Genomic DNA, 24,899 nt, shown 5'->3' on the forward strand with positions numbered 1-24,899 from the left:
GGTAAGTCTAATAGCTGCTAGATCACCAAACCCAGAAGAATAGTAATTGCACTGCTATTCATGAAGAAACACATACCCAAATCCACTCACAGGTAAACAGCCATGAAGGAAACTGTAATGAACAGTAATACTTTAGGAGTATCGTACATGAGCTGCTGAGAGCGACCAATACAATCTTGATAGGAAAATGTGGGAAAACACACTTTGGTGTCAACAACTAGACATCACTTGCTAGTACCTTCTTGATGACATGTTTCTGTGATTCAAAAAACCTGTTTTGGACTTTGGCACGGCTTCCAGCAGGCTAAAAAGTTTTAAATAAAGAAAAATATGGACACTTCCTTTTAATTGTTCATTGGGTACATTCCCTCCAAGGTACCTTTTCTATCCCTTCTGGTAACCTGTTTTGGTCCTCCTTTTCAAGAGTCTTTTGAGCCACTACCTTATGAAAAGGAAGCCTAGCTCTTTCTCATCAAAACAAAGCAGAAGGCTCCCAGACTGATCAAGTGCTGGAATGTGGACAAAGGCATGACTAAACCCTCCTATAGATAGTGTTCTCTAGGGCTGAGGTACAGCCTTGGCATGCAAATAGCAGAGAGGTAAGGCACCGTGTAGATGAAGTCACCCATTTTGATTAGAAGGCTGGAGCACCTCTTCAGTGAGAAAAGGCTGAGAGAATTCAGATTGTTCAGAAAAGGCTTCAGGGTGACTTAATTGTGGCTTTCCAGTACTTGAAGGAAGCCAATAAGAAAGGTGGAGAGAAACTTTTTACAAGAGCATGTAGGGACACGACAAGGACGAATGGATTCAAACTGAAAGAGAGTAGGTTTAGATTAGATACTAGACAAAAATTCTTTACAGTGACAGTAGTGAGGCACTGGAACAAATTGCCCAGAGAAATTGTGGATGCCCCATCCCTGGAAATGTTCAAGGCCAGGCTGGATGGGGCTTTGAGCAACCTGGTCTATACTGAAAGTGTCCCCGCACACAGCCCAAGGGCTGAAGCCAAACAATCTTTAAGGTCCCTTTCAACACCAACCACCTATGGTTTTATGACTCTTTGAGCTGGGCTTCTTAGTTTGGACTCCAGCAATGCCAGAAAAGTAGGCAATAATACAGAGCTGTGTGAAAGCATCATCTTTGAAAATAAAAAAAGATAAAGGAGCTTTGGCATACGTGTACCCTGCAAGCTCAGAGCAATTAGCCAGACCACAGCTCACCTAGACTGGGGCAGCAACCATGACACACGCGGAGGCGTAGACTTCGTAGCTATTATTACATGCTAATATGTATCAAATATCTGATAATCTAAAAAGATTACAAGCTGCTTCTAGAGGCAGGTCAAATCTTAGGATACGCTATTTACTTATAGATAAGAGAAAAGCAAACCAATGCAGTAAACAAAGGTGCAAACATTGGTACAAAAAAAGGCATCATTAATTTTTACTGCCAAACCAAGAAGAAATGAAAGTGAAAACAAAAAATGGTCATTTATAAATTATAAAATTTATATAATAAATATAAAATCTATAAAAGTATCCCTCACCACCCAAGAAGATCTAAGTACCTTGAGTACCAAGAACAAAAAGCAGCTGGTGTTGTTAGGCTGCGAGATGCTCAAAAAAAGGTAAACAGGCACCTAACACAATGCCTCCCCATCAGGACCCTTTACAGTCATCATAATCATCATGAGCACAGCAAAATTGTAAGGATCTAGAGCCATCTAATCAAGAATTCACACAGAACTAATCCAGTTGAATAATTCAATATACATTTTATTCACTATATACACAGTCTAGCCCACAAGTGGAATACCCAGGGACTATACTAATGCACAGATCAGGGTAGAAGAATTATAAAGCTCTTAAAGTGCACTGACCTTTTGAAATTATTTTATTAAATAAACTCAGGAATTTAAGTATGTAAACAGCAGAGGTAAATGAGAACAAACTAACTGGCAAATGAGAACAAAAGCCCCTCTTAAGAAGCTATTCCAGTCATGTTGCCTGCTTGTGAAACCTTACCTTACTGCATGGTTTAAGTGCACAGAAGGTAGAAATGTTGAAGGTTAATTTTCACAGCACCTACCATTAACAATATCTCCCTCCTGCAATGGCCTCCTGTCAGGAATTCCATGACAGATCACTTCATTCACTGACGTACAGCACGACTTGGGGAAATTATAATAATTCAAAGGGGAAGGATAGCAATTCCTTGCAATACAAGCCTAAATAGAGAAGATAATTAAGTTTTGTACAAAGAAAAAACACCACAAAAAACATGTGCAACAGCTTTACAGTAAGAATGATAGGCTGAAAAGCAGTGACTCTTGAGAATAAGATTCTTCAACCATTTCTTGGCAGTTTTTGTTATGCCTTGCATTTCTTACCAGGAAGAAATTAAAGCTACTTCAATTTTGTTTCTATTCATTTTTATGTTTGACTGCAAATGCTGAGATATTCAGGTTTGAAACAATGGCAATATTTATTCAGTTTTAAAAAGTAATTTTCAGTAACTGCTTTTATGCACCCAGTCTAAGATTTTTGCAAGACACAGAAGCTAAACAAAATAATATTTAGCACCACTCTTCCCCCCAGCTTTAAAACCTTAAGCTGCTTCCCTTGCACTGTAATAACTTTAGTATTTTCGCAAAACTGACACATTTTATATATATTTATACATACATACATACATACACACACTTTGTGACATACTGAGCAAAGTACAGAGATTGCAAAAATATTGGGTCAACTTTTTTTTTTCCTTAAATAATACTGTTTTTAAAACTGCAAAATACCAATTAGGGATATCAGTTAGTAGAAACAACCTGCCAAGCCAAAGTTTCCATAAACTGCTCAGGAGGGGTAACTCCATTTTACCTACTAGTTGTTCATATTAGACAATATGCCTAAGAAAGTAGTTTTGTGTTTAATGCAGTTCAGCAGAAGTCTCCAGCCTAAAGAAAGCAGACAATCTTGGCTCAACAGCTGTAGATAAAGATAAGAAGAACCAGAAAGCTCTCTAACAAACTTAACTATACCAAAATTGTTGCATTTCCCACAATGCACAGAAGTAGCCTCAATTACCAGCTTACATGATTCATAGAGAAGACAGACAATTAAAAAATTACACAATTCAAATAACTATGAAAAGTTAAACCAGGAAAATTCTTGAACATGTTTTTCCAAACACTTCATTGTACTGTGACTTTATTTTGCCAGGCTGCATCAAACATCTTGTTTCAGTTCTCATCTCCCAGTCATAAATGATTTAGCTTTCTCCTCTGTATGTCTTAACTACCAACAGGGAGTACAAGAAGTCCATGGCCTACATATGGTGTTCTTTATATAATGGTATCCGTGGAGCAAAAAGGGTTTAGAAGAAAGAAAATAACATGATGTTAACTGAGAAAGCAAATGAAGAAACTCAGAAGAAATCTGAAGCCAGAAATATGGAAGCAGCTGATACAGAGAGAGGCCCAGGAATTCCTAACTCACTTTGACCCTACCATAGCACATTTCTGCTATCCACACTACTCACCAGCCTCAAACTGGGAGACAGTTCAAAATAAAGAAATTAAATTCATGCAACAAAGTAAACCACACAGTAATAGTTTAAAAACAAAGAGATAGAAGAAAACACTTATAAACACCAGAATGATAATAAAATAATCTTACTAAATGGACAGCATGATCAATTTCTTCAGTAGTTACTCCTGGTTTCACCATCATGGCAGCAACATCCAATACTTCTCTAGCAAGCTACAAATGAAACAATTTAAAATTTAAAACAGATTTAAAATTGATCTATTGACCTAATTTAAGTTGATTTAAAATAGGCCAGGACTACCCTGTGCAAGATTAGTAGCCCATTTTTGACATCTACACTGAGATCCCCAGAAAAGCTGTGTGGAGTTGGGCTCTAGAAAGACTTCGAGATGTCTCCAGGTCATGTACTAAGCCACCTCTGTGAGAGCTGAAAACACCCCAGTTAAAGTTTGGACCACATCTTCCTTGAATGCCATAATCTTAAATCAGACTACCTAAATACATTTCAAAGTTTGACTTTATGCACAAGGAAGTGATTACAACTGAACAGCTCTTTTTCAAAAATTGTTAGTAATGGGGCTTTGTTTTGCTTTTTTTTTTCGTTTTTACCTAGCACCAGCCCCAGGAGAGGAAAAAGTTCTGCTCTCATTTATGCACATAAAACATATTCTTCACAGTAACAACATCTCAGGCACAGATTGTCTTACAAGTAATAACAAAGCCAGGAAACAGATAAAAGTCATCTTTCTGCTTACAAAATACTTTACTGGGAATTGGGAGACACAAGAAGGGAAAAAACTAGAAAATATCCAGCCTCCCAAACTATTTTTCAGTGCACTAAAGTGGTTTGAAAGTTTGTACTCTCAAATGTGCTGTGACAAAGTGGTAAAATCATTATAGATTTTTTTAAAGAATATAAAGGCACTTTGTAAGAAAAATCAAAACCCCCTTACCCTACACACTACTCGCATCCCTTCTATATCCTCAGATGACAGTATTTTTATTTGAGAGGTTCCTTTTAAAGCTTGTTCTGATTCAGACATTCCTGAAAAGAAAAAAGAGAGAGGATTGAAAAAAAAAAAAAGGAAAAGAAGAAACCCCATGTTATATAGGGGGATGATTCCTATACATATCCAGTCCAGGAACTTACTTAGCTTACCAAGGGCAATAGAAGCACAGACTTTCTCACCATAGCCTAAACTTAAGAAACCCACCAAGCCATAGTATTATCATCATTATCCAGACTACCTGGAATCCAGAAACCTTCCACAATACCATAATGCCCCCATGTGCTCAGGAAGCCCACTCATTTACTACATAAAACCATCATGTCCAGTTACTCAAAACACAGCCTTAAATATCGGGTCTACAAGGAAGTTATTTTATTCATAGAAAAGCATTTTTCAGCTGCTCTAAGAAAATAATTAGTAAAAATTACATTCTATAACACTCATAAAGGGTTACATGAGCTTGGGAATGTATCTGGTTATACTACGGCAATAATCACCTGATAAAATCATCCAAGTTCTTCCTACCAAATTCTGTGCAAGCTCAGCTTTATAGATTAGCAACCCCTTAAAATACAGTATTTGGTGTTGTTTAAATACTTACACTCTTTAAAAAATAACTACGGAACGGCTTAAGATTAAAAAATAATGCTAACAGACTTCATAGCAGCCTTTTGGGGAAATGCAAAGCACCAATACTGGTATAAAAAGGGGAAAATAACAAAACAATCCAGTAAGCAGGTAATTTTGAATGCATTCTCTCTCTGTCCAAAACCAGCTGCAACTCATACATCAGTTTTCTTTTGGGGGTTGCATACTGCAAGGTTTTCTTGGTTTTGTTATAAAATAACACATTTTCAACAGATAAACTGATGCCACAGAGAATGGCTTAGCAGAATTCATCTGTGATAGCTGTTTATTATCAAATTAACAACACAACTAGGACTTGTATGTTTGGGATTAAAAAAAAACAAAACCAAATTAAGTAACTCTTAATTTCCTGTACACCTTTGAAAGACAACCCATTACAAATTTTGGGCTTCCAAAAAATACTTGCAACCATGATTTTTTAAAAATCAGTAAGTTACTGTGGGGAAGAAGTAAAGTGAGAACAGATAAAAGAGCTTCCCTTCTCCAGTATCTCCTTGATGCTTTAAAGGCTTTTTCAATTAAAAGGAAAATTGAGAGCAAACATAACACTCATAACTGTGATTTGTTTCAAGTTACCTAGTGGGTGATCAGCATAATCTGGTCTCTGAATATAACTTGGCACAGGTCTTGTTGGCGTCTAAATAAATCAGAGGCAAAGCTGGTTAGGTTGCAAGAACACTTATTACAGTCACAAAAACAGTCACACAACAAAATTAAATACAGTACGAAATATTTTGTGTGAAATACAGCTAAGTCCACTTAGAAAAGGTTGCAAAGTCTGTAAACACTCCAAAACAGTTCCAAGTTTCATTCTGAAACATTCTGCAGTTACTCTCTATAGCTATCATATTATACAACTTTTAATAGCCAATTGCACAGCTTTGTAAAAATCACATTTTTATTGTCAAGTGAATCAAACTGGTTTTATAATGTATTATGCCTTACTGTAATGTTTTTTCTGTTGCTTTCCAGACTGCAAGTGCACTGGTTCTTCTCTTTAGCAAGACTGCTACTTCAAAGCATCACCTTAGTCAAAATCTCTACTTTCGTTTGCATCAATCTCACAGCAGTCACAAGACAAAAAAGCCAATGTTCAGAGATAACACTGCTGAATTACTTGGCCAGTGTAATATCCCAAACACCTTTTTCTCCAACAACACTAACACACATGGGCTCAGGCTCTCTTAATCAGCCTCTTAATGAGCCTGTAACAGACGGAGAAGACCACAGAGAGGATGCCACTGGGGCAGCTTTTCTAGCACAGGCCAAGTAGAAAAGACAAATGTAGAGAAAATGCCATAATTGCTGTAAAAAAGCTTCAGCTTACTCCATGTACAAACTTGTACCAATTTAAAAATACATCTCTGTGTGTGTGTGTGTATATATATATATATATATATACACACACAGCTATATGTCATGATCTTCTAAACCCACCTTTCACAACCAAAGTTCTTACTGACCTCTGTTGTTCTTCACCATTCCAGTGCTGGAGATTACCGTAACCTCTTGTTCTTTCAGCTGTTCACCAGTTCACTCACCAGCTTATTCTAAACCACTTACATAATATAATATAAAACCATTTATTTAAATTCCAAATTAATTCACCTGAGCTTTTCAGAAACAGTCTGCTCCATAATTGGTGAGGACAGTAAACAGCTAGGAGACAACATCTGAACTAGCAGTAGCTTTTTTGCAGAATAAATGTCAAAATGTACATCCAAAAGGTATGAACTTAAGCCTGTTACTGATGCTCAAAGGCACTCCCTTAATTATAAATATACCAACAGATAGAACAAGTTAAATCAAAATGAACCACAAGGACAGCCATTGCACATCCTTTCCATCAGGTTCAGATTAAGCAACTCTCCTCTCTTAGCTAAAATGTGGGAGGTCATCAGGTCAGGAGTGGTCCATTAGTTGCTACAGAACATAGCTGTGCTGGAGTAGAGTAGCACCTCTTGCTTACCAGTGGATAGTGTGGCCTGAGTTTCCCAGTGTATCGATAACCAGACCAGGGATTCGTATTAACATCACCTTCCAGGCTCCAGGAGGAAACCTCACGCTTAGCTTTTTCATCTTCTGAAAAGACAAGAAAAAGGGGGGAAAAAAGTGGCAGCAGCAAAATCTGTCCTACTAAGAATGAGAACTGTGGGGTCTAGAAAGTGACTTAGAAGTGCCTAAGTCTAGACCTGACTCTTTCTGGCATTTTAGATACTGATATATGAAAGTGTAAGTAGCAGTTATCATTTTGTATTGTCCATTCCAAATTCACATTCTTCCTACCCTATTCAATAGCCAACTGGGGAATGTCAGGACTGAATGCACAAAGGAAGTGTAGTAATTAAGTTGTTCTTCACTTGTAGTTTTATAACATAGTGCTTGTTTTCATTCCTGGGAAAAAGCTTATTTCTACAAAGGCACTCACTATCCCTTCAATTAACACCCTTGCACTGCAGATCAACGTTCCTTTCTTGTGACATCCCTTAGCAGCCAGTGACCGAAATGACCTGAGGTGGGAAGAAGGCCATCCAAAGGAGGAAGGGAGGCCATCCAACTGCCAGGCTCAATACATGGAGCCTGCTACCCCTCCAGAGCTGATGAAGAGCGTGCAGGTCCTGCCACTTCTGCAGTTCAGGACAAGCAGTGCTCACACCTTACAAGATGGTGTCAAACTGCTGGAGCATCCCAGCTCTCTGAATCTTGTGAAATTCAAGTCTGATGTGGTCCAATGACTGACTTCATTCACAAATAACACATTCCTATGAGGGCAGATTGAAGGTGTTTATACATAAAGGATTGAAACAAGCAGATCCTGAGCAATACCAAAAGGAGAAGTACTTACTCAGAAAGAGAAGACAAGGGTTAAGAAAGAGCATGGTAACATTAATCTTTAACTCATAACAGGATAACTTGTTTGTTTTCTCTTTTTATATCTCAGAAGGATGAAGAGGTACGTCTGCCATTGCAAGCCCTAATGTGAATTCTTCAGAGCCTCTGTGGCTGACATCTGAGCCATCTGCTCAAATGACATTCAGTTCAGATGAAACAACAACTTAAAAGTCCAAAGCTTTTCATATTCACACAAATTAATAGGATACAGAATGCAAGTGTGAACTATAAGATCCCTACACTGGAAAGGCAGAAAGAAGGAAAACATTTGTAATTGTCTGTACTGCTCCAACCTATTTGCCACTCAGCATTTATCATGGAAAAAGAAGCTTTACTGAGTTTTAGGAAAGAAGGCAAATTATTTGAGGATGTGAATTTCTGCCATATCACTTTTTAATCCTACCTCTTTTTTCAGCAGGGCTTAAAGAAGATAGGCAGGGTGATGGCAGGGGGGAGGCAAGGGGGCAGAACTGAGGTCTGCCCTCTCTTTGGTTTTAAACCCATGGGTTATGTTCACTACTCAGATAAGGCAGAATCTACCAATCTCTTAGTATTTCTGTGCCAGAGCTACCAGCTGTCCCTAAGGCACACAGATACTCTTACTACCATGAACTGAACTCAGCAAAATCATAGCTGTGATACATCCTCTGTCAATGGCTGCACCATGCACACAAGCATTCTCCCTTTTTCTCCAAAAATGTACACAACAGCTGCACTCTGACTCACTTGTGTTCCAGCAAGTGTCTAATCACAAAGACTTTGCAAGAACCTTTCCCACTGTATTGCCTTTTACTGTATTAGACATCAGAATGTTATAAAGGAACATTGCCTTACAATAATGATTTATTATTTTTCTTGCCTTTTATTTCAGCACCCCTCTTTCTGTGTTCATATACCTGAACACAGAACAGGTGTATATTCTATACATGTAGAACATGTATAGAACATATAACTGTAGCTCAAGCAGTAATTCATGCAAATAGAAAAATGAGACTTCTGTGTACCTCTGCCTCTGAAATTTTACGCAGCACTTTAGATTGTAGGGAACTGGACAAAATTTCAGACATGCATCATTCGGTGTCAAGTATCTTGGAAAAAAACCCAATACCATTCTTAGGCAGAGAAGCACAGAGCAGTTGAAGTTGGAAAGGACCTCTGGAGGTCATCTGGTCCAATCCCCAGCTCAAGCAGGGCCACCTAGAGCTCACTGCACAGCACAACACCAAAGCAATATTAAAATGCATTTAAAAAAAAATGTACTTACTTGCTTTCTTGTGTAATAACTTGTGAGTGGCCCAGCTTCCCTTAAAGCACTCCTACAATTGCAAACAAAATGTATAAATATGTTTTAAGCAGCATTTACATGGACAGATACACCAACTTGACAAAATAGAGAAGGAAATGTATTTCAAAAGAAAACTAGAAGACTGCTTTTATTAACCCTTGTAGCAATATGCAGTAAATGCTACTGTAACTGCTAGTCTTAGCAGTAGAAAATACTACATTCAAAAGTTTTGAACCAGAATAGGCAGAAAGCACAGCCAAACAGACAACACCCATGACAGTGAAATACATTGATATAATCCTACATATTAAATATTGACCCCTTATCATTTTAATGGGTAACTAAACACCATGGTGGCTGCAGGTTGGCTGAAACACTGAGTCTATCTCAGTACCTAATCTCACAGTGCTGCAGTGAGCAGCAAGGTCCTCCCTTGACTCCTACAAGAAGCCATCTCCACCTGCTAATTGCATCCCTTCTGCCTTCTGCTCCAGCACAGGAAAGCAACAGAGGCCAATTAGCACAACCACAAGGGAACTAATGAAGTAGACTAAAGGGGGGAAATGAGGGCTACTCCATGAAAATAGGAAATGGAAAAAAAATATCGAGAAAGTTGAAATGTAAATCAGGAAAAAAATGACTGTGGAAGAGTTTGGTCTTTTCTTCCCAAGCACAAATAGAGCAGTTCATGCAAGGAACAAAGAATCAGCAAAGGGGCAGATGGAAATGGCTAGCAGCTGGAGAATAAAGAAATACTAAGATGAAGAAAACACATGAAAGAAAAGAGATTTAAGTAGAAAGGCTGCAGAAGGCAGCATTAAAGGTGATCCCTTAAGGTGCTAATGAGCAAATTACTTGGTCTTGTAGCAGAAATTCTAAATCAATGGCTGTGTGCACTCAAAACAACCATTAAGAAACTGCTAATCCCAATCACTGACAATTACAGCTGAATTTCTGAAGAGGAAGGAAGCAAACTGTTTTTCTTTTTAAGGAAAAACAATACTAATGCTGAATCATCATTGTAAAACTACCATCCAGAGCCAACAACTGATTCAAGCTGAAGTATACAACACTCGACCAGTCCAAGACAACAGATCTCCAAACTAAGCCCAGCTTGTAACATTCTCCCCTTGCTTCAGGGTCACTCTTGAGCGCTCTGAGATGTCTGCTCCTGTTGAGCCACTTTCTCCCTCTGCCCTCATTAGTCTTGCAAGCAGTAGTTACCAAAATGCACCCACAAACACACAGTGCAGTGGTAGACAAGTACACCTATGTTCAAAAAGACCCTGCTGTGCGCTGTTCCCCTCGTGATCAGAACCAGTTGTTTGTTGTGTTCTGCTACCCTACACACCAGGAGTGACTGAAACCAACCATTGCCAGGAGCTCTGAAACCAACACTTCCCATGACCCGAGAAAACATCACTTCCAGTGAGCAGCCCAAGGTTCTGCTGTCACACCTATATAACCCACTGCATACACAGACCTTTGCACCGCACTTTTCTCTGTTGGGGAGCTAGGAGAAAAGGAACAGGTTTTAACTCAGGCCTGCTATAGGGAAAAAAAAATCAAGAAAAAAAAAAAATCTAAACCCACTATTTCAAGCACACTAGAAGCACCAGTATGGTTTTAATCCCCTTTCAAACACGAGGTCCTTGTTCTGAAGCAGAAGGATTACACAACCAAGGACTTAGAGCAGCTACCAAGTCTACAAACCTAGAATCCATTTATTTGAATATAAAGGAGCATCTGGGGAAGACGTACATCAGCTGTGGTAATTACTGACTGTAGTTCCTTCTCTGCTTTTTTGAGGGACATTCTCTAATGCCCTTACTTTGTCCTACACCAATAGCCTTTCCTCTTTGCTGGCCCATAACCAGAAAAACCGGACAAACACAGCACCAGGGATAGTACCATAACCTGATTGGCTCTATTTTGGCTTTTATTTCCTGCAGCTATGGACAATCTAAGATGATCCTGCATAAGGCTGCCATATGCTTGAGTTTTCCCAAACATGTTTCCCAGATTTTACTTGCCCTCTATCTCCAGAGGAGCAGCAGCTCTGTGAGAACTCCTGGGGCACAGCTCCAAAGCTGCTGTACACCAAGGCAATCCAGACACGGGCCCCATGTGCACATCCATCAAGTGCAACAGGCACACACAGCAAGTTTGAAGCATTTTTGTGAGCAGGGGCTGTTACAAGTGCAATGTACAATCAATGAATCTCTCTGCCTTGGTCTGACACTTTTGGAAGGCACTCAAAGGATATGCTGCACATCCACCTACAGCCCATCTATTTTGTGTAGGATCAGTCATATGCTTCCTGCAAGCACTGGACTTACCGGGTACATACAAATTATTTATATTCAACGACCTACTGCACAAGCCCCACACTGCACATGACTGCAGAGCTCTGCCTTGGCAATTCCCCATAAAAATATGGCAGCTGTCATCTCACAGGTTGAAGAATCACAGCTCTGGCAACAAAGCTCTACCAAAGTACCACTGCACATTGCAAACACCCTCACCTTCTATACCACAGACTTCCTGACAAGCTATGGAAGAAACCAGCTCCTTCTCTCCATGTGGGCCACTTTCTGGAAAATTTTCTGGACAAAATTATGCTTTTCACTGAGCCTTCTCCTGAGACATTTACTTCAATCTTGCTATTACGATTAACGATTCTTCTGTGTTCCTATGCCCTACCCAGGTCAGGATAGCAAATTTTCAATAACTAAATAAACAAAATCCAGGGAAAAAATATCCAGGGTGATTTTTAATATTAAAATGAAGAAAATAAAGACCTTTTTTCTGATACAGTGAAAAAAGGAACATGTAACACTACATGGCTGTATTTTAAAATATTAAATAACTTCAGGGGGAAAGTACACAGGAACAAAATTAATTTAGCTTCAAGTTTCTTGGAAGACTTCCTGGATTTCATTTCAAACACTATATTATCCATTAGCATGCCTGATATTAATACCCCCACCCTTCTCACATAAAGCATTTTTCTTTTTATTGCATGTGCCTTTTACACAGCAATCAAGACAGACATGGAAACACTGAAGAGGACTGTACAAGAAGAGAGGTCAAACGTATGACAAAAAAGAAGGCAGAGGGGTAATCCTGGACTTGTTTAGAGCAACCCTGGGTACAACTATTCTATCACGAAGAAAACTATAAATGTGTTTGACAGAGGCTGTCAACATATTTAAACCTTTAACAACATTTCTGGCTTCAAGACATTCTTAAGCCAATCCCACTGGTTTTGTATTTGGAGAGAAGTTCAATCCAGTGTTCACCAGAACATACCGAAAGGTAACCAAAGGCACAACCAGCATTATCATTTGGAAAGATTCCCATCGGATCCCCTTGTGGAAGCTGTGTTATTTCTGAAAATGATTTTTACCTTAAGGACTCACCCAACAGCTATTTACTGGTTGAAATATTGACAGAATCATGCAGCATAGCAGCATTTGTTTTATAGTATGGTGCATTTTCACTGTGAACACACTGATCACTACCAAATACCTTGAGCTTTTTTTTTAAATCAACCACTGAAAGAACAAAACCCTTTAAAACAGTTATTGAAGTAATTAGGGGGTAAAAATTATGCTATGTTTATTGTCATCTTTACAGTAGTAACAGGGAGCTTCTTATTTGTTCGGTTCATGTATGCATATAACCTGATTAAGAGGTGGAAAAGTACAGCCAACTGCAAATTCCAGAGGAGAAAAGGATGCTCAATCAAGATTTGGGTATCATTACACTGCAAACCTCTGTACAGCACAGACATAACAAACTAGATTTAAATCAGCTACCCAGAGATGAGGATGCCCCATCCCTGGATGTGTTCACAGCCAGGTTGGATGGGGCTCTGAACAACCTGGTCTAGTGGAAGGTGTCCCTGCCCATGGCAGGGGGTTGGAACCAGATGATCTCTAAGGTCCCTTCCAAGCCAGGCCATTCTATGATATCCAAACCCAGGAAGCTATGCAGCCACCACACCACAGATTTCAAGGCATGCTCATAGACCGTGTTTCTGAACTGCCTTTGCATGGGAGCAGCTCATTTCAAGTTAGCTCTGGCAACATTTGTCAGCACTCCAACTTGTGTCCAACTTCCACAGAATTACCCCTTCCATCCTCTATGCTCATCATTTACAGCCACTGTGATCAACTTCCAAAAATACCTACTTTACAGAAAAAAAAAAAAAAAAAAGATATTTGGAATTAAGACTGTGAGGACAGACTGTCTGTCTCTTTGCATGTCATTATACCCTGAATTGTGATGGACAAACATCTAGGAAACAGTGCCAAGCAGCACACTGTATTTAAAAATATTCTGAGCAATCTTTTTAACAGAATTTACAAATGTCCTTTAGAATGTAAAACTGTCTAGGGCTTAACCTGAGATCATGTAGTTTTGCATAATGAGAACTCATTTTAACCAAATACCTTGAAGGTATGCAAAACAGAAGCAAAAAAAAAAAACAAACCCTGAAGACAGCATTTAGCTTAATACCAGGCTATCAGTGATATATATATACTAAATACAGTACAGATTAACTCACATTTTATCCATAAGTACAAGTATGTTGACATGTTAATACATTTGATGCTAAATGAAACAGTTGACTCTTTTCAGCACGCTGAAATCCTTCTAGGGCAGTACAAGCCCACAGAGACAGCCTCCGGCCTGAAAAACTCTCTACAGAATTCCCAAACTAGCCTAAGCAGCATACATGAATAGTCAGGTTTTCAGAAGAATCAAATATGTGTTTTCAGATTCAACTCCAAGAGAAGTACCTACATGCAGTACCTACATCAACAAGTACCTACATCAACTTTCTCCTTCATCTAAGACCTGATCGGTCCCACATGACCGACTGAGCCCTTCCTTTGAGGAAGGGACTGCATTCTGCAGCTCTTCAGATTTACAGAAATATACAACTGATTTCTGAGAGTAGTGAAGGAACAGACCAGAGGAAATCCAACTGGACTATCCTTTCAGTACATGGAACAATAGTTCAGCAAGTCTGCCTATAGGAGTCTGAAGTTTTACTTTCAGAAAGTCATGAGGGCTCAGCTTTTATACCTCACCAACAATCAGGCACTTACCTCAGACACAGGTATTCATGGTGATTTACAGGCAATTGAAAATGTCATGTTCCTGATGAAAGAAACCTGATTTTCTAGAAGATAGTATCAGCTGAGTGCCATTTATGCCTGAGGAAACCCCTGCGTGCTGCTGTTGGATCCAAGCAGCAGGTTTTAGCCTATTTCAGGCGCAGCAAAGAATAGTGAACCAAGGACAAAACATGGCCCTGATGTCCTACAGTCTGATGTGAGAGAAGACAAAGAATAGTTTTATCCAGGTCCATTGCTCCCTGCTCCCCACCCCCAACACACTGACGGTGAAAGGAAACAGCAAAACAGGAGACGGGATGACAATCTTCTTCAGGTCCACAGTTTTTCACAAATTACTGTGACCTTGAGCATCCACAGCTGTCAAGGGCCCAGGGCTGAGTGTCAGTGAAAATGTGCCTCCCGGAAAGGAGTAAATGGTATATAAACTCCCTGAGAGAACAAAACAGCATTTCTTTCCCATCACTGGAATTTAACGAGTCATACTCCACCTCAAATGTCAAGAGGTATGAAGAGATATTGGGAGGTACCCACCAGTCCAAGAGAGACACTGCCGCCAACTGTACAGTTCAGAGAAACTGCTACCCCTTCAAACACCTAAAACACACGTGGCAGAGTCACCATGCCACCCCAATCCTCGCCTCTGACTCCACAGCCAGACCACTTCATACACCTGGGGCTGACAACACAAGGCCACACAAAGCAGGAAGGGGCAACAGTTCTCCTTGAGTAAGTTATGACTACTGTTAGGATAAAAACCCACAGCCTCCAGCTCTCAGAGAAACAAAAATGGCACAGGCCACTGACTTCAGAGTAAGAGAATGTTTTCAGAAAGTGTCTACAAGTAGGTATTTCTGAATTTGGCTGGAGAAATGGCCCTGCAACAGCATCTAGTCCACACTACAGAAAACCTACTCTGTTTTGTCCAAGACACTTTTATATAAGTAGTATGAAAGAGGAAGTTGTCATGAAAGCAACACAAAATCACTAATAAGAGATCCATTCACAATTAGAAGGCTCACATAAAAATGGTAACTGGAGACCTCAAGAACAATCATTACTCTCCTCTTCTTTATCCTTCAGTCACTTGTAGAAGACATAAAAGAAATGCAAATTGTCTATTTAAACACACACTCTTTATGTACACTACACACAATGCACACACAAGTGACTGTATCTATGAGGCAGATTTCACAACAGCAAATTCATCTTAGCAAGAGGAACACTGCAGTTGAGATGTGATGCTGGACATCTGTGTTATTTCTGCATTCAGAAGACAGACTGCATTACTGTAGCTCACCGTAAGATGATAAACACATGCAACACTGCAGTAAGTCTCTACAGAAAAGAAAACAAGACAGTGAAAAAAAGTAGCTGGTAGTGACAGTACTTCATTTACTAGCCTAAAGTATTACTAAGGGTTAACAGCAGACAGAATCCCTCAGCAGAACAGTTCCTCTTGTTACACCTTGAAGTGACAGGAAAAGAAAACCACCCAGGGTTCAACACACCACCTCAAGAGCTCCTCTGCTGCTAAAAGCCTTGTCTCCACTACCAGTTCAAAACCTCCCTGCTCGGCCAGAACCCGGCCACGTGGCCTCCTTTCCATCCACGACCCACAAGAACAACTACTACTCAGCAGCTGTACCCAGTTTCCAAGGTGCCCAACAGCCAGAGAGGAAACAGTGTTGGCTCAAAGAAATCTCAGAGAATGTCAAATTACTTTGGCATATGCATTTTCAGGGCATGTTGTTGAGGCATACATTTTGATGCAGAGAGGGAGAAAAAAATAAGTGACCAGAAGAACACCCTTCCTCCAGCAAAGGAGAGACACAAATGATAAATCCACCAGGGAAATCATTGTCTTGATGCGATCTACTTGAAAAGTTCACTTCAATTCTCTATGTACAGTCATGAAAAATAATTTGTAATCAATCTCCACACTACACCGAGATTCTCAGTCCTATACCTCCCGCACTATTTTTCCTTAGCAAATGATATGTTAGTAACTTATAATCCAAACACATTGCTTCATATGGTTGCCTTCCTACAGCAGTTCACAATTATTTTATTCTTTATTCTTAGCAGTAGAAAAAATTAATTACTACAAATTTGGGGTTAGCTCTGATTGGTGTTTTGGCTGTATGAAAAAGTCATTGCAGGCTTCCAGGCAGATTAATTAACCTGGTGTCCATGTCCATACAGATGCTTTTACCTGTCAAGGAGATGCCAGATAGCTTGTGGCTCCCAATCCACCCTCAGCTCAAAGTAAGTGCCCACACACCTGGCTAACACCACTGCATTCCATAAGGACAGGCTGACTTTATGGCTGGGCCAAACTGGGCCACACTGGGCAAGCCTGCTCTTCAGCAGCACACTCCTGAAGTGTTTCATGACCCTGCAGTGCACAGCTAGCTAAACAAGCAAAAGAAACCCAATTAATGCAACTGCTTTTCCTCCATTAAAAGAAAACCCTGAAGAACTCAGAAGTGGCTCACCAAGGAATCAGGGACAGCTTAAGAGAAAGGTGCATCCTTGGAGGAAGGGAATAGCACCAAGCTAGCTACAACACAGGCTGTGCTGTGAGGTGGAACAACATCCTAGGTCCACTCACTAGCTTATCTAGGAGTTATTTATGCATGTAAGACCAGAATGGAAAGAAAACCACCAAACAGAGAACTCCAGAAAAGTTTCACAGATGCTAACCAGATGAAACTTGCTGGAAGTTCAGAGAAAATAACAGTCCTTCACCTGCACGTGCTTATTGGAAGAGGCAGCCAGGTTGTCAGCAGCACCTCACCCACCCTTCTGATGGTGCTTGCCAGACACCAGGGCAGGACTGCGGCGAGTCTCTTCCACGGCACACACCAGGTGATGAGGAGAGCTGCAGCCTCGGGACAGTTCAATGCTGGGCCCCACAAAGGCTACTACTGGGGGTTAAGGGTCTGAACACAGGGATTCTTCTCTCAGTGCATGACACTTCTTTCATGTCTTTAAAACAGGCTGTCATTAATGTCCTTCTCTGTAACGTGTTGCCCCAAAACTTCCAAAGCACTTTCAATGTGCTTACCTACATTCCTGACTGGGACAGTGAGGCACAACACGCCCCAGGTCACTCAGAAGTGAGATGACTGGGATTCCCAGTTCAGTATTTCATTTTCTAGGCAGGACAGTTTTACAAGTGTGTAGTCAGTTATCCAGCAGCCTATTTTAACAAGCTAGGAAGTATTTCCAGTAATTCCCCTTTTACCTAACAACAGCAGCAGGTATTTCAAAAGAATTAAACTTAATATATAGATAATAAGAATCTCTGCACCCTATGTAGAATTAGCTGAATTAGGGATGGGAAGGAGAGGAGTGAAGATGTAACTAGAACTCTTCACGTTGACCTGTTTGTTCTCTTAACAAATGGTTTTGTTGTCACCATCTAATATTTGTATATAACCAACGATGCATTTATGATGAGTTTTACATCAGACATGTCAAAACATGCAGTGAAACGCAGAGCAAATCCTAGAAGTTAACCACAAGCACCACGTGGGAACCAGAGATACAGAACTGTCAGAACAATTCTGAGTTGCAGTTGCTCTAATTTGGCATCGACTCCCAGCATAGGGCACAGAGACTTCAGGGGAAAGTACCAGAAACTGTGCAGTGGGTGTGTCACAAGCACGTGGGAAGTTTTCCCCTAGTCCTATGCAAACCATAACTATCAGCTTATATCCCGGCTCAGAAAAGAATTCTTTCCAATTAATAAATTAATCTACCTGATGTGACTGAATTATTTTCATATGTTTATCTACAAATGTTCAATGACTTTACTCTGAATTATAACTGTGACAAGGAAAGTCAGTGTTAACCTCTGAACTATACACATACGTCCTCACTGATTTTGACAGAAATTACACATACAAAAAGTTCAAAGGATTAGGCTATATATTTTACCTCACATTTTAAAGTTAATAAAAAAACCCCCAAACAAAACAGAACAAAACCAAAACAAACCCCACAAACAAAAAACCCACTCAACACAGCTCTTTCTACTGAAGGACCACACTCTATTACCACTGTGGTAACAGGTGAGGATGGCCGAGGCCTACAGAACATGTTCAATTCTCTGATTTATACGTGAAGGCTGACTGCTCTATGACATGTGGCCTAACCTGAGCCTTCCTGTTTGGCACCCTCAGAGTAGAACATCAGAAGACACAGTGGGGGGAAAAAAAAGTTGGGAATAATTAAAAAAAAAAGGAAGAGTATAAAATAATTTTCACAGAAACTCCTAACTTAAAGAAAATCTGTTTTCAGAGCAACAAGTCTCCCGGTGTCTATCACAGCCGAGCAACTCCAGAGCTGACGCCGGCAGAGAAACGCTCCCGCTGGAATTTGATGAGCACGTCTCACTTTGTCCCACTAAGCCTTTATTCTTAAGGGGAGCACACGGACCACCCACACCTTCAGGCAAAGGAACATCCGTGCACCCTCTCACGAGCGCTCCGGCTGCGCTTTCGTGCCGCTGAGGTCCCGCATCGCCCGCGGCCACGAGGAGCAATGGGGCTCCCGCTCCGCCCGGGGCCGCCAGCCCGGTTCCCCCAGCTCCAACACCCAAGGAACCGAGGGGGAACTTCGCGCGGGGCCCCTGCCCGGGGGCTGCTGCCGCGGGCTGGCCGGGAGCGGGCGGGCAGAGAGGCAGAGCCGGGCACGCCGGGCCGGGCCCGGGCGGCCGGGAGCGGGCGCGGGGAGCTGGATCCTGCGCCCGCCGCACGCCCGGAGCGCGAAGCGAGGAGCTGGGCCACGGGGAACCTCACCTGGGAGCAGAAGTAGGAGCCCTGGATGCCCAGCTTGAGGCAGGTGGGGCACTGCAGCTTGGCCTCGCTGCTGCAGCCGGCGGTCTCGCACACTCTGCGGGTCTCCACCGCCGCCGCCATGCTGCCGGGCGGCCACGGGGGAGGAGCCGCCGCCCGGAGCTGCCGCCGGCTGGGGCGGGCGGGGAGAGCAGGACAGGGGGAGGGACGGACGGAGGGGGAGAGGGAGGAGGCTCCGGCGGCACAGAGCCTCAGCCAGCCCGGCCTTGAACGCTCCCGACGGTGGGCCGTCCACAGCTTCCCTGGGCTACGTATGCCGCCCTCACAGCAGAGAGGGTGTGTAGCCTATATAGCCCAGAGAACAGACGACTGAGAGGGGATCTCATAAATGTCTCAAAGGTGGGTGTGAAGAGGATGGTGCCAGACTCTTTTCATTGGTGCTCAGTGACGGGGTGAGGAGCAACGGCCATAAACTCAAGAAGTTTCACCTCATCGTGAGGAAGAACTTATTTACATTGAGGGTGGCAGAGCACTGGAACAGGCTGCCCAGGGGCTCTCTGGAGACATTCCAAACCCACCTGGACACATGCATCTGCCACCTGCTCTGGGTGACCCTGCCTTGGCAAGGGGGTTGGCCTGGATGATCTCCAGAGGTTCCCTCCAACCCTAATGATTCTGTGAAGACCTTCCCATAGTTTTCATCTGCAAGGCCGTGCAAGAAATCTTTCAAGCATATCTTCTTTATTATGGAGTGTGGGCTGTGGTATGTAGGTCTGTCTGTGTGGTTTATAGCAATTCTTTCACTCTATTTTTAGCCCAGGTAAAACCATCACAAATTCAATATTCAGTAAGGCAGTAACTAAAATTAGAAAAATAGGCTGCAGAATCAAGGTGGCATTGTCACATGAAGGATGCTGATTTTCTTCCTGGAAAGAGAAAGATTAGAAACCAATGATCTGTCATAAAAATAAATGTAATTAATGCACATATTATATTTCTCCTATTTGCATGGGTTAGAGAGTGAAAAAAGATACTACCTGTGCCTGTAAAGCTGACTGTGCTTATGGTCTCTGAGTGTTGTTGTCAAACCTACAGTCAACATAGAACCATGGAGTTGTTAAGGTTGGAAAAGACCTTTAAGATCATCAAGTCCAACTGTCAGCTTTGCACCACCACCGTGTTCACCACCAAACCACATCCTCAAGTGCTATATCCATGTTTTTTAAACACTTCCAGGGATGGTGACTCCACCACCTCCCTGGGCAGCCTGTTCTAATGCTTTACAATCCTTTCCATGAAAAAAGTTTTTCTAATACCCAATCTAAATCTCCCCTGGCACAACATAAGGCCATTTCCTCTTGTCCTTTCACTTGTTACCTGGGAGAAGAGGCCAACCCCCACCTGGCTACAGCCTCTTTTCAGGCAGTTGTAGAGAGCAATAAGAACCTCCCTCAGCCTCCTTTTCACCAGGCTAAAACACCCCCGAGCTCCCTCAGCTGCTCCTCACCAGAGTTGTGCTCCAGACCCTTCCCCAGCTCCATGGTGCTTCTCTGGACATGCTCCAGCACCTCAATGTCCTTCTTGGAGTGAGGGGCCCAAAACTGAACACAAGATTTGAGGTGCAGCCTCAACAGTATCACAGAGGAATGATCACTATCCTGTGTACTAAAATACCTCTAACTTAATATCACTGCAAGATGCTTTGTACTGGTTCATGTCAATAAGCAGTTGCTTTCAGAAAGAGCACAGGGAGATGCCTGTTAAGTGGCAGAATAGCTGCAAAACACTTCAGAGCACATATCTGCAAGATCCAGCCATTAGTGCTGGGATCCCACTCCTTGTGTAAATTTCAGCTGTCTTCCCACTAGCTGGCAAGTACAGACTATGATTCCAGTAAAACTTTGTGGGAGGAAATTCTGTCTGTCTTTCTACTTCAGTGCCATTAACTTCAATTAAACTACACCAATCCTTATTCTGATCTTAGTACACAAAATATTCTTTTGATTTCCTGGCATCCAGATGACTCCCCAGAAAGTGTGATTCAAAATCCAACCTATAATCTCAGTGTTTTCTGCAATTGTCTTATTCCCTGTGGCCTTCTGTTCCCATCACTAATAAAGAATAATAATAATTTTTAAATTCTTTATCTCCTAGGCTTAGAGGTTAAGTTAAAATTTCTGCTTCTCCAGAACAGAAAAGCATACATTCTATCTTTCCAGAATAAGTGTATTCATATAAATATACTTGATGCCTTATGATAGCATTCATTGGCAAAAAGTGGCTAAGTAGCCCAGCTGACTATAGGACAAAGGCAACAGATAACAAAGTGTATGATCCAGGTTTGCTGTGTGATAAGCACTTTCACATAACATGGCAAATTAACTGAAGGAATTTGATGCCATGCTATTACTGAAGTGTAGTTGCAGGTGGCGACCTGTGTTTCTAACAGTTCTCACCTTCATTTCTCTAGTACTGATAATACTTGTATCAGCCTATCATTTGTAGAAAGCGTGAATTCACTGTCAGACCAAATTAGAAATGTTTCTAGGATCCCTGCAAAATGCAAAGATTACAATCATTATTTTCTTAAACGAGTGAAAATAGCTGTGTACTGATTCATGCAGCTCATGCTGTGACAGTATTTATGTCCAAATTCTGAAGACAGGCAACCAACTGCCAACCAACATCATGAAATATCTTTAAAGGACACATCATTAAGTGCTTATTTTAACCTTCTTAAAGCAAAATGTTACTGAACGGGCAGAATCACTCCTTAATTACCCATGTTGCTGGCAGGTATTGTACTGTGAAAAATCAGTGCTGCTTTTCCAAGTAACCAACAAACCAAGCTATCAAGCAAAGCAGGACAGGTACCTTCAAATACTTTAGTTGCCTCTTTGTTCCAATTTAAGGACCCTAAGGAGTTGTAGACATGGTTTACCTGGTTAAGCAGGGTTTTCAAGTACCTGTTGTCATTGACATGGTATAAAAAAACCTGAAGGATACTGGTTGATCTAGTTCAGTGTCTCCTGCTCAAATGTCCTCATCTGCTTCTTGATGAGATTTCAATACTATGATTATTAATAATTTTGGATACTTTATTAAATTTTATGAGCATCTAATTCACATTTAAATTTGTATCTGAGTAAAAATTCACAATTTATTCCTATTTTTGTCTTTCATCCTTACTGGGACAATGCCAGTATATGCTTGTGCTTATTTTGTAATGGTCAACAAGGAGGCATGTAAGGAAAAAAGAGAAGTTCTGCTCTAACTAGTAGACAGGGTTCCTTCTGTTATTCAGTTTCATTTATTTGCTGTACTTTTGAAGTGCAAATTAAAGGCATGCTGTTTCCCTGCTTCCTTAGAGAAGCCAAGGATGCATATATTAATTAAACAATTTAAATATATGTGTAATTTAAAGAACAGCAAGCCCCCTAATTGAGGAATTAGTGAACTTGCGTGCTTGTCCTCTGCAGTCTTTGGAAAGAACACAGACTGCAACAGCGTATCAGCCTAGAATAACAAACTCTGAAAGATTTGGCCTAGGATTTGATGTTGAAATGGTTTATAAACAGCCCTGTATCATCATCCCTGTAGTAAAAATTGTGTGGTTTCTGTGGTATTTCAATGCTTTTGTTTTCCAATTGGCCTTCATTTTCTGATTTACTGAGTAAACCGACTCCTGCCTCCTGGAGGTCCATCCACTGCCATTTCCCATTATCTGGTGGCACACTCATTCTCACCGGGGAAGTTCACTGACCTTTGCTATGACCTTCCCTGAGCAGAGGTCTTTTTTCTCTGTCAGGCTTTTCATGTCCCTTTCTGGCTGCCTGTCCCCCTGTGTTACAGACCAACACACACAGAGGCGCATGAGTCACGAATTTTATAGCCCATTCATGATCCTTGATTTATGTCCACGCTGTATTCCTGCTGTCCTCCCAACTTCTCCCAAGTGATGCGAGGCTGGGAGTACAGGAGGGAAGCAAACAAGGGCAAAAGGGGAGGTCAGCGATGTCTCATGGGTCAGAGAGCAGCCGCAGAAACGTGAGAGCAGCTGGCAGCTGAGACAGCTGCTGCTTAGGGAAAAAATGGCCACTGAATTTGACATTACTTAATTAAGAGAGCACCTTAGCTCGGGTCCCCCCTCCTCACTTTGCTTCTCTACGCTGCAGTAGTGGGGGCTGGGCAGTCCCCCTTTCCCAGTGAAGCTCTTGGGTATTGTAGCTGTCTCCTGCACAGGCTCATTGAAGACGCAATTAAATGCCTCTTTGTCTAGGGATAGCTGAAACAATGCAAAAATACCACCCAGGAGCCAGACCACATGCAAATGTGCACTGTTGTGGCTTGGCCAGATGGTACAGGCACTTACTGAGATTCTCATACCAAATGCAACAGTTACGTAGGTTGTGTGTGTCTGTACGTGCATGTGAAAAAGAGAAATTGCAAACCCATCACAAACTCAAACACAAACATCTCAAAGATGGCCACAAAAGCACGATCTTAAAAAAAATGAATGGAAAGCAGCTCTGTAGGAAACATTACCCAGAGGAAAAGAAAAACCTGTGTTCAAAGCAAAATAGTGTTACTATGAGCACAGGGAAAAAATCATTGTAAACATCCTTTCTAAATGAAAAAAGAAATGCCTGTCTCCATTTTTCCTCTTTAAGAAAAAATTATGTGGGATTTCAAGTTCTGTCCAATTCTCTAAGTCAAAAGAGGTTGCAATATATTTTAAGCCCCTGCATCACCCTTTTTCCTTCCATTGGTGCAGGTGCAAACTAAACTACAGAAAGGCCGACTCCACCTATAATCCAGGCTGGAGCAGCCTTACTCAAAGCTAATTCCAAGCAAGCTTTAGCTGTGGTGAAAAGGAAGATCCTGTACATTGTTTTGTTTTGTTTTGATTGTTCAAGCTGCACTGCCTCTTGCAGAATCTCTGTTAATATAGGGCATCAAATTTCCGCTATGATGTAAGAATGGTTCTCTCTGCATTCAAGAACACTCTTCTGGTATCCAAGAATTTTAGCATTTTCCAGTATATTCATATGCAACTGGTTGTTTTATCATGGGACAACATCAAAGGAAAAGAAGCTGCATCTTTGTAAACAAAATGGTGCTTTTATAAAAAGCATTCCTATTTAACCAATAAGTTACAAGCTTTAAAGAGAGAAACTCCACTGCTGGTTATATTTGAAAGAATCCATGAATATATCTTGAGATGAGAAAAAGTTTATTCTTTACTGTGGAAACACAGTAGAAGTCATGGAGTGCAGTTCTGGCCCAATTAATTCAATAGGAATGTTACTGATATCCAAAGGGATTTCACTTATTTTGTGTCATCAGTCAGGGCCATAGAAAATAGACTTAATAGCAGTAAAATAAAATCAGCATTTTATTTCTACTTTAGATGCCATGGACAATACTGTGTGACGTTAAAAATTCTTTTTATTTTCAGGTTTCAAAATCAAACGAAGATGATCAGATTTTTAATCATGTACAACACGGGGATTTTAAAAGTGTTATTTCACTCACATCAGTGAGATACAGGCATGGAGATCACT

The 24,899-nt window shown here is 41.1% G+C and overlaps 1 protein-coding gene across 2 annotated transcripts in view; it reads right to left on the reverse strand.

Moving 5' to 3' along the window:
- The window catches only part of METAP1 (methionyl aminopeptidase 1), a 31,084-nt gene extending 11,578 nt beyond the window's left edge, over positions 1-19,506 (reverse strand). Inside the window, exons 1-7 of one of the 2 annotated variants that reach the window (XM_010411655.4) lie at positions 19,339-19,506; positions 9,363-9,414; positions 7,176-7,288; positions 5,783-5,843; positions 4,502-4,593; positions 3,678-3,761; positions 2,089-2,227 (exon numbers count right to left, since the gene is read on the reverse strand). In XM_010411655.4, coding sequence (XP_010409957.1) covers positions 2,089-2,227; positions 3,678-3,761; positions 4,502-4,593; positions 5,783-5,843; positions 7,176-7,288; positions 9,363-9,414; positions 19,339-19,458 — 661 coding nt within the window. In that variant the 5' untranslated portion in view covers positions 19,459-19,506. The remainder of the gene's footprint in view (positions 1-2,088; positions 2,228-3,677; positions 3,762-4,501; positions 4,594-5,782; positions 5,844-7,175; positions 7,289-9,362; positions 9,415-19,338) is intronic. The other variant, XM_010411656.4, reaches the window with a different exon arrangement.
- Positions 19,507-24,899: the final 5,393 nt, after the last annotated feature.

This window comes from Corvus cornix, chromosome 4, assembly GCF_000738735.6.
Source record: "Corvus cornix cornix isolate S_Up_H32 chromosome 4, ASM73873v5, whole genome shotgun sequence".
In the NCBI taxonomy this organism is placed as follows: Eukaryota; Metazoa; Chordata; class Aves; order Passeriformes; family Corvidae; genus Corvus; species Corvus cornix.